Source organism: Littorina saxatilis, linkage group LG14 (genome assembly GCF_037325665.1).
Source record: "Littorina saxatilis isolate snail1 linkage group LG14, US_GU_Lsax_2.0, whole genome shotgun sequence".
Taxonomy (NCBI): domain Eukaryota; kingdom Metazoa; phylum Mollusca; class Gastropoda; order Littorinimorpha; family Littorinidae; genus Littorina; species Littorina saxatilis.
Genome location: NC_090258.1, coordinates 6,555,845 through 6,566,001, shown reverse-complemented (window position 1 = coordinate 6,566,001; position 10,157 = coordinate 6,555,845). Strand labels below are relative to the sequence as shown.

The window sequence follows — 10,157 nt, the reverse complement described above, 5'->3', positions numbered from 1 at the left end:
ACTTGCTGTGCAACATTGTTTCCTCTTTAGTCTCTCAGTAACCTTCCGAGTCAATATATCCCCCATATCAGTTATCACACTCAAGCCAGACTCTGGATCAATCTCCATTCAGCCCTCATCAATTCAGGGCTAAGATCGTTTTACAATGCAAACATTAGGCAAGCTGCTCCCTTTCTCAAGAGCGTTTCCCTGTCACAGCTGCATAACAGTACACTATCAACTTTGATTGTTCAACGGGAAGTGAGCTGTTGAATGTGTCTGTTGCATGGCGGCCACATTTAAGTCACTTAGTTGATCGGAGTACTGGTTTTTATCTTCCCTATCCCCCTCCCCCATTTAATTTTTTTTTTTAGAAAGTTAAGCAAATAACACAGAAAAACAACAACTAATATTTACATGAATTTTTCCCCAGCATTCTACTGTCCCTTTTGCTGCAACTATTGTAGCATCTGATCTAACTTCTTTTCACACTCCTGAACCACATAATAAATCCCTGTACCTATATATACATAAAACTGAATAATTTAAGATTTGTCATTCATCTGTGCTACATTAACAGAGATTTATAATTACCCACAGGGTCATACTATTGCTGCTACGTACAGTGGCACAGTGATGAAAAAACACCTTGAAGGCCTTAATTAATCCTTAATTGAGCCAGAAATCTTTTGACCAAAAATTCAGTGCCAAAGCTTCATGCAGCAAGCTTCGTGAAGTAGACTTCACAAAGGACTGGTCAGCAAGTGTCCCTGTAACACTGCTGGTTATAGGCCTTTCATGGTAGGGGACCTCGACACTTTGGTTAAATCAATAGACAGTCCTTTGGAAAGTGCCCTCTCGTCAGACAGTCCGGCCTGACATTACTGAGGTAGTGAGTGGCACTATATCATGAACAATTACTGGTGTTATTTCCTTAATGTTTATACACTGCCTGATCACTTTATTTGTATTTCTGCACATAGAACTTTGTTAACTATTCTGCTGGAAGTCTGATAACGCAAACGCAAAGTCCCAATGCTCATCAATAACAATAGTGCTCAGTGATGATGATTACTCTAATTCACAAGCAAGCACAACACAGGGAATACTTAAATACGCATTGCGACTAGAAGCTTGCATCTGGGTATTTTTCTCCTACTCTGATGAAGGAAGCTCACATTGTCAGGCAACTCATATAGTAATAGTCTCTTATTCAAGCACAAATGTGACCCTCCACCACAGAATGAGTCGCATGTCACCTTCGCATGATTTTCATATTTTTACATTTTTCTAAAGAGTTTTTAATGCTCTATCTAGTGGTGAAAACCGTTTTAGAAAAGAGCGGAAACTTTTTGAGTTATAAGCCTAGCTGTGACTAAGGTGACCCTCACACTGTTACCAGACACCCCCCCCCCCCCCCCCCCCCCCCCCGGACTTATATTAAGCCTAGCGCAGAACCGCGCGAGGTGACATGCGACTCATTCCGTGGTGGAGGGTCACAAATGAGCATTTCTTGACAGGAATCGAGAAACTGCACTGCATCCATGTCAACCCTAACAATTTGCACGTAAATCTTACGTTTTTTCCATGTTTTTTCAGTTGTACCTCGTAAGACCACGCAATCATTTACATGGAAGTTGGAACACTCTCGAACTACGATTTCTTATGGTTTTTGGTCCTGTCTTATGGTGTGATGAGGCTTTTACTATGGTAAGTGTGTCATATAGGTTGACATGCATGTATGCCACTGACCAGTATAATCAAAGAAGTCCTTATTATTTCTTAACTCAGAGTTACCTTACTCTAATGTTAACTTAATACAACTTACAAGTTTACTTGTGCTGATCTGGCAACTGGTTTTGGGGGGTAAGTAATGTTAAAGCTATTAAAGTTTCAATCTATCAAGTTTTAATGATCGTTCTATTACATTGCTAAACTTATTGATAATTTGACTTGCTAAACTTATTGATAATTTGTAAACAGTCTACTTAAAGTCATGAAATGCAGTAAAAAACAAGACCAAGTAAATATGAATACAGTGGAACCGAACGTTGGCCTAGTGGTAAGGCGTCCGCCCCGTGAACGGGAGGTCGTGGGTTCGAACCCCGGCCGGGTCATACCTATAAAGACTTTAAAATTGGCAATCTAGTGGCTGCTCCGCCTGGCGTCTGGCATTATGGGTTTTTTTTGGTTTGTTTGTTTGTTTGCTTAACGCCCAGCCGACCACGAAGAGCCATATCAGGGCGGTGCTGCTTTGACATTTAACGTGCACCACACACAAGACAGAAGTCGCAGCACAGGCTTCATGTCTCACCCAGTCACATTATTCTGACACCGGACCAACCAGTCCTAGCACTAACCCCATAATGCCAGACGCCAGGCGAGGAGCCACTAGATTGCCAATTTTAAAGTCTTAGGTATGACCCGGCCGGGGTTCGAACCCACGACCTCCCGATCACGGGGCGGACGCCTTACCACTAGGCCAACCGTGCCGGTCATTATGGGGTTAGTGCTAGGACTGGTTGGTCCGGTGTCAGAATAATGTGACTGGGTGAGACATGAAGCCTGTGCTGCGACTTCTGTCTTGTGTGTGGCGCACATTATATGTCAAAGCAGCACCGCCCTGATATAGCCCTTCGTGGTCGGCTGGGCGTTAAGCAAACACACAAGCAAAAGTGGAACCGAACCCCCCTTTTATGACCCCCCCCCCCCCCCCTAAAGGATTTCCTCCCTTTTAAGACCTTGTTTTTTCACATGTTCTGTTCATAAGCCCCGCAAATTCACCTCCATTTAAAGACTCCCTCTTTTTAAGACCTGATGTTCTTAGATTCTTGGAGGTCTTTACAAGGGGGTTCCACTGTACTAGGTACTGGATGAGGAAGCAAATAAACTGAATTCATGAAATGTATACAGTTAAGACTGTCCAGTAGGAACTGATAACACACAGTAATACATGTATTCAGAAATTTCTGAATCACCCAGCTGCTCTAATTAGCCAAGTAGTCCATCTTTAGACTAACAAGGCCAGAGGATCAATGTTATATATCATAACAACAATGCAACACTGCACACCTGAGCTGGTCTCAGTGGCAGATAATTGCATCCTTCCTCGGACACTCATTAGGCTAATGATAGTTATTACTTAATAATGACAGCGTTATGATGGAATTAATTCATCCATCCCTCTGGATGCTACAATGGTCAGTCAGGCATTGATTGCCAGTGGGGCTATTCAATGTATCATTATCTCCCAAATTAACTTCTCCAATCCATTTTCCTGTTGCAGCAGCACCCGGTCCTTTAAATCAGACCATGCCTCACCCCCACCAACCCCATCGCACCTCCCCCCCACCCCCCCCCCCCCCCCCCCACCATCCCTTTCAAGTTCCTATGTCCTCAGATATTCTTGTTTCTTTCTTTCTTTCTTTCTTTATTTGGTGTTTAACGTCGTTTTCAAACACGAAGGTTATATCGCGACGGGATTTTTGTTTCAAGGACTGTACATTCATCTCCATTCCCAGACCCGGGCCATTTTCTCAGATTTGTGGAGGTCTTACAGTAATGAAAGGGGGAATTTCCACTGTACAGCAAATAGCTCAACACTGTCATATTGCAACATCATCCCCCACTGTACAGCAAATAGCTCAACACTGTCCTGTTGCAACATCATCCCCCACTGTACAGCAAATAGCTCAACACTGTCCTGTTGCAACATCATCCCCCACTGTACAGCAAATAGCTCAACACTGTCCTGTTGCAACATCATCCCCCACTGTACAGCAAACAGCTCAACACTGTCCTGTTGCAACATCATCCCCCACTGTACAGCAAACAGCTCAACACTGTCCTGTTGCAACATCATCCCCCACTGTACAGCAAATAGCTCAACACTGTCCTGTTGCAACATCATCCCCCACTGTACAGCAAATAGCTCAACACTGTCATATTGCAACATCATCCCCCACTGTACAGCAAATAACTCAACACTGTCAGATTGCAACATCATCCCCCACTGTACAGCAAATAACTCAACACTCACGGTCCTGTTGCAACATCATCCCCCACTGTACAGCAAATTGCTCAACACTGTCCTATTGCAACATCATCCCCCACTGAACAGCAAATAGCTCAACACTGTCCTATTGCAACATCATCCCCCACTGTACAGCAAATAGCTCAACACTGTCCTGTTGCAACATCATCCCCCACTGTACAGCAAACAGCTCAACACTGTCCTGTTGCAACATCATCCCCCACTGTACAGCAAATAGCTCAACACTGTCCTGTTGCAACATCATCCCCCACTGTACAGCAAATAGCTCAACACTGTCCTGTTGCAACATCGTCCCCCACTGTACAGCAAATAGCTCAACACTGTCCTGTTGCACCATCGTTCCCCACTGTACAGCAAATAGCTCAACACTGTCCTGTTGCAACATCGTCCCCCACTGTACAGCAAATAGTTCAACACTGTCCTGTTGCAACATCATCCCCCACTGTACAGCAAATAGCTCAACACTGTCCTGTTGCAACATCATCCCCCACTGTACAGCAAATAGCTCAACACTGTCCTGTTGCAACATCATCCCCCACTGTACAGCAAACAGCTCAACTCTGTCCTGTTGCAACATCATCCCCCACTGTACAGCAAATAGCTCAACACTGTCCTATTGCAACATCATAGTGTTGCGTTCTGAGTAAAGTGCTAGCTTTCATCTGCTTGCCCGAGTTTTGTGCAAGAAACCACCACAACTTGCAACTGCAGCTGAGTTTCAGCATCACTGTCCTGAACCAATAACTGATGGTTATGATCTGTCATTCTGACAGCTGTATGATATAATAGGAATTAAGCTACCTTGCAACATGCGTGAGAGGAGGCGTTCATGTCAATGTTCCTTGCTACTATGTTCTACATGTACAACCTTACTCTCAGTAAAAATAAATGTAAATATTGTATGCAATTTTTGTGATATATGTGTTATAGAAAATTTACATACAAGAAAGTTGTGAATGAATTTCTGAGTCTTTCTATCACATACATCCGTTTATCGCCATTTCCCTTCAGACTTAAACCCCACTAATGACTGATTCTACAAAGAAACACTAACTTAATTCCTACTTAATAATAATTTGATAACCACCCCACCAAACTATAACAAAATAAATAAGTTTAAAAAAAAAATAATTGACGTAAAACACTGTTTTGACTTTCTAACTTTTTTGCAATAACAAGGATCCTTGTCCTGACCACCCACAAAGATATGACCCGGTAAAGCAGTTTGCTTACAGCTTTCAAGTGACTGCATGCACTAAAACATTTCTGGAATGATAAGTGGCTATTATTCAACATTTACCCTACAACTGGATAGACACAGATATCCGACTGTTCAGCGGACTACTGTCAGAAATGTTGGTGTTACGGAACTTAATTACATATCTGACCTTCAGCGTATCCTAAGCTATTAGAGTCATTGACACATTTTCTGACACAAAGGCATTTGCAGGACATGCTAGATTGTCAGCCCTGGATTGTTAGTTGCTGCTTTTCAGCAAAGGTCACCAAAATGAATAATAAATAAAAACATAATGGTTTCTCTCACTCCTGCTACAGTTACCCCTGCTTTGTGATTCTATGGGAAAATAGGATAGGGAATACATGTATTGTCCATTGTGTGTTGGCATATCTTAGAAGTGTTCATAAGCATGCAGTCTGCTTGTTAATGTTATCGTCCTATAAGTATAATTTTTGTTAAACGGGTGTGCATTAAACGGAATAAAACATGCTTAAACCTATACATGTATTATATTTGTATGATTCGATCCCCAAGCAGTTGCAAATGTTTCTTAATCTTAGCAACAGAAAAATTGTAAAGTGTGGCATCTGATACGAAACATTGACCACTGTGACTGTACCTCAAATTACATAAGGGAAAATTGGGACTGCGGTAATAACAATAATGACAATTAAACTGTCCCTCCAATGCAAGCACACGCGTGCACACACACACACAGAAAAGCTTTCACTTTTACCTTTGGATAAGAAAAGGCGGTACGTAAAGTACTACTGAGCAGTCAAATGTGATTTTTCACACACTCACTAAGCACCTAATGACCTATACCGGTATACGTTATAACAAAAGTTTAATGTGACAGCTCTATCCTGGTCTGACCCTCATTAGTTTTAATGAACATGCACCAGTGTTGTTGCCTGCAGGCCTCCGTCTTCGGTCTGTGACGCATTCCTTTCTGATTTGACGCATTGGACCTAGCCTTGTCCGGTCGATGGACTGATAGTTTTTACGTTTTGGTGGTCAACTGACCGATACTTATTCGTACAAGGTGGACAAGGTCTGCAATGAATGGAATGGGAGTTGCAAAGTCGGAAAACAAACCCCGATCGAAATCATGCTCATGTTCGCTACGAGTGAAAATGCACTCGGTGCCGAGTCTGTGTTTGTCGTCATTGACACTCGAGGCTGCGTTTACGGAAATACCCGATCCAGCCGATGTACCTAATTTACCGAAAACGGCGCAAACAGCGGAAAGTTCAATATAATACTACGGCATGGTAATGCGAAGATCAGGCAGGATCCCTACATTCGTACACCGGGCACAGTGAGTGTATTGAAAAGGGTAGGCCAGGAATGTCAGGCTGACCAAGTTACAGTGACCAATCAGCTGAGCGCTGAACTAGTTGTACAAGCAGAGTTGACAATTTATAGTCATTAAATGGCTAATACTCTTATTTCTAGTCACTTACAATTGAAATAATGTTGTAAGTCTAGCAATGTTAACTTGATAAATTATTAAGTTTTTTGTTTAAGTTTATATATTACATTTAATGTGTACATACTGCCAAAAATCAGCAAATGAGCACCATACACTAATTTCTGTAAGAATCAGATAATAAAGTGTTATTATTGTTCAATGGCTTTATTGTCACTTTTGCGTAAAAAGATAGATTTAACTCCGGACTGTAAGTTATTTTGCATTGCATACATGTATCAAAGGTATGGCGGTACAATTTGGACCTATTGTTTTTTTAAAGCCAGGACATTTGGACCTATTGGTGTTTTTTTTAGGGAGGTCCAAATGACTTATTGTCTTCTTAGGCTGGCAACAACACTGTGCACTATGCTTGAGGTGCTGAGGGTCAGTCAAAGTGCAAGTCCAGTGTAAATAGCAACTAAAATAATGTATGTCAATGAATGTAAACCAGCATCTGATTAAGTGATTAAGCCTTGTGTGTGTCACTGTGTGTGTGCATGTGTGTGTGTGCGTGAGGAAGTGTTTACATAAGACTACACTGTGTGTAAGAAATGTTTATCTCCATATTGGTGCCAAAACTTTTAATTTGCATTTAGTTCTCACTCATAAAAAATAGAGTCATATATTATATATATATATATATATCCATCCCTAACTGCTAATAGATTTCTGCTAAAATAGCTTAAAGTTAGAATAAAAAAATCTAACATTAACAGCCACAAAAAAGGGATCACTAGAAATGTCACAAAGCTAAAGATCATAGCTAACAATAACACTCTTGTTGAAGTTGTTCACACACATTCAACAAAATGTCTGAATGGTTCACACAATCACTCAATGCAGTCGCTATTCAATATAATTCTCTTCAGCTGCTAAAGAAGACCACTTTCACTCCGCACTGTGTCAGCTAGATTCAAAGGGTAAACACACTGATCCAGTTCCAAATATGAGTGGCTTCCCAAATATATATAAGTTAAGGAGCTTGACACATAACAAATCGACAAACAACGCAATCTTGTTTTAGCATAAAGCTTCTATGCATTCGAGAGTGTTCAAGAATGTTTACATCTGCACACACACAGCAGATAGAGGGAGTGTGTGTGTGTGTGTATGTGTGTGTGTGTGTGTGTGTGTGTGTGTGTGTGTGTGTGTGTGTGAGAGAGAGAGAGAGAGAGAGAGAGAGAGAGAGAGAGAGAGAGAGAGAGAGAGAGAGAGAGAGAGAGAGAGCATTTATAACCTTGATAACCGAAACAAAAATAAACTATTTTTATGAAGTCATACAGAGGGAGAATGTTGAACATTTGCTTCTGTTTGATCTTGTTTTAATGCTGTCACACCTGTTCTTTCAGTATCAGTCTCTAGTTTGGAATAATAAAAATATGATTAATAAAACTGGCACCCTTGTCGCACAGGTATTATCAAAACAGTGTGCAGGTGTGTAGTTTATAATGCCAAAACACCAGAAATACATCATGACGTCAACACATGTTCTGCACATTAATCATACCCAAACAAACCTTTTTCTGATTCTAACCGTAGCCTACAACGTAAACATAGGTATGTCTACAAATCGAAACTTACCCCCGTTCCATCGTTATTTCAGCAGCGATCACTTCCTCATTCTCTCACAGTCTGAGCACTCACTTTCCTGGCAGAGCATCCAAACAGAAACTCCTTTCTCAGACGACTACAGAATGCTGGCACGTTCTAGCTCGCCATGAGGTGAGATAAAAGAGTTTCATGTTCGCGGCTACGCGTGGCCAGCAGCAACCTGACCAAAAATGTCTTCTGCTACCGAAAGAGTAGCGCAGCTGTTCTGTTGTACTTGTAGTACAAGTAGCCGACACCACCGCTCGACGAGCTCAGAGAAGCAGACGATCGTTTCCATTCATAACTTGTTATCCGTCTTTGTCCGACACTGAGCTTGTTACATTTCTTCCGTGGGACTAAGTCATAGCATGCAGTGAGTCATACAACCACGCGTAGCGCTTGGAGAATTATGCTAATGTCGGTTTAGGTCTCCAAGTTTTCAGCTGCGAGGGCGAAGAAAATGTTTGCATTGCCGACTGTTCGCGACTCTGCGGCGAAGAGCAGCAGGGGAGCTTACTCCCTAAAATCAATTATTTTGCTCTAAATGTTTGATTGAACTGCAAAAACTACAGCGTGGAGTGGAAACACAAGCCCTGGCGTTAAATAGCAGTCCACATGGCTCCCCTGTTCATCTGAGCTCATTCTTTCAATGTGTAATCAACGTGTAGAAAAAAATCAAGTTTTGTATGACCAGGGTGGAGGACCTGCTGCAGAAAAAAACCCACTTAAAAGTGCTTTGTAAACAGTAATCTGAAGAAAATTCCAGACTTTTTTTCCCACATCATTTTTTATTGTTTTTTTGCCGTGGCAATTTTCCATTTAGTTTTCCGCGACAAAACAGTTTTTCCACAGCATTAATATATTTTTTGAAAAAAACTAACATATACTTCAGAAAATATGTTTTTCCCCCGGGCACACACAAAAAACTGACAAGTTTTCACGCGGCATTTTTTAATTGAAATTTTGCAAGGCCAAAAACATTTTTTTGCAGCATTCCACAGATCAATGCTTCAGTAAAAATATATTATTTCTATGGAAAAACCCTAACAAGTTTTTCCCACAGCATTTTTCATCTCAGTTTTTCCGAGGCAAATAGTGTTTCCGCAGCATCTATCTATTCCGGGTGAAAGCTAAAAAGGATTTGAAAAAACTTAGTCATACTATTAAACATATTTGGCATTTGTCAGTTAAGTTTTCACGCAGCATTTATATATTCTACGGACAAAATGAAAATGCTTTTGAAAAACTCAGTTATTTTGCGGAAAAGGCTGATAGATTTTGCAAAGACATTTTCATTTCAGTTTTTCCGCAGCTGTTTTTTTCACAGAACTTATTTATTTCTTGGAAAATGCAGTAGAAAACCTCAGTTATTCGGCAGAAAAAGCCTGACACGTGTGTCTGCTGCATGTTTTATTTCCGAAATAATTTTTATGCAGCCTTTTCTACTGCAGCATTTTCTCTGCAGCATTTTAAAATAACTACAAAAAATAAAAAAATAAAAATATATAAGACATTATTGTGGTGGGCGTAGCAGAGAGAAAGATGAGACATTCTGGATAAGTGTAATTGTTGTGTTGTTGTTGTTATTGTTGTTGTAACATTTCCCGAAACTGATCAAACTGCTGCGGGCATTTCATTGTTCCTATTCGCATCAACACATTGCAGACTAGTAGTAGTACCCCTCCACCTTTAACTATTAATTATAGTTACATGTAGACTAGTTTATAATAGCATGAAAAAAATGAACACAATTCTTGTGCGGAAAAAAAGACTATCCCAAAACTTATTCAAAATGAGCATTACACTGTCTTGTTCTGGCA

General features: G+C 40.9%; 1 protein-coding gene across 7 annotated transcripts in view; it reads right to left on the bottom strand.

The window, feature by feature from the left end:
- The window catches only part of LOC138947008 (PP2C-like domain-containing protein CG9801), a 69,953-nt gene extending 61,142 nt beyond the window's left edge, over positions 1-8,811 (bottom strand). For all 7 annotated transcript variants that reach the window (XM_070318434.1, XM_070318433.1, XM_070318430.1 and 4 more), the window contains exon 1: positions 8,329-8,811. In XM_070318434.1, the coding sequence (XP_070174535.1) occupies positions 8,329-8,339 (11 nt within the window). In that variant the 5' untranslated portion in view covers positions 8,340-8,811. The remainder of the gene's footprint in view (positions 1-8,328) is intronic.
- Positions 8,812-10,157: the final 1,346 nt, after the last annotated feature.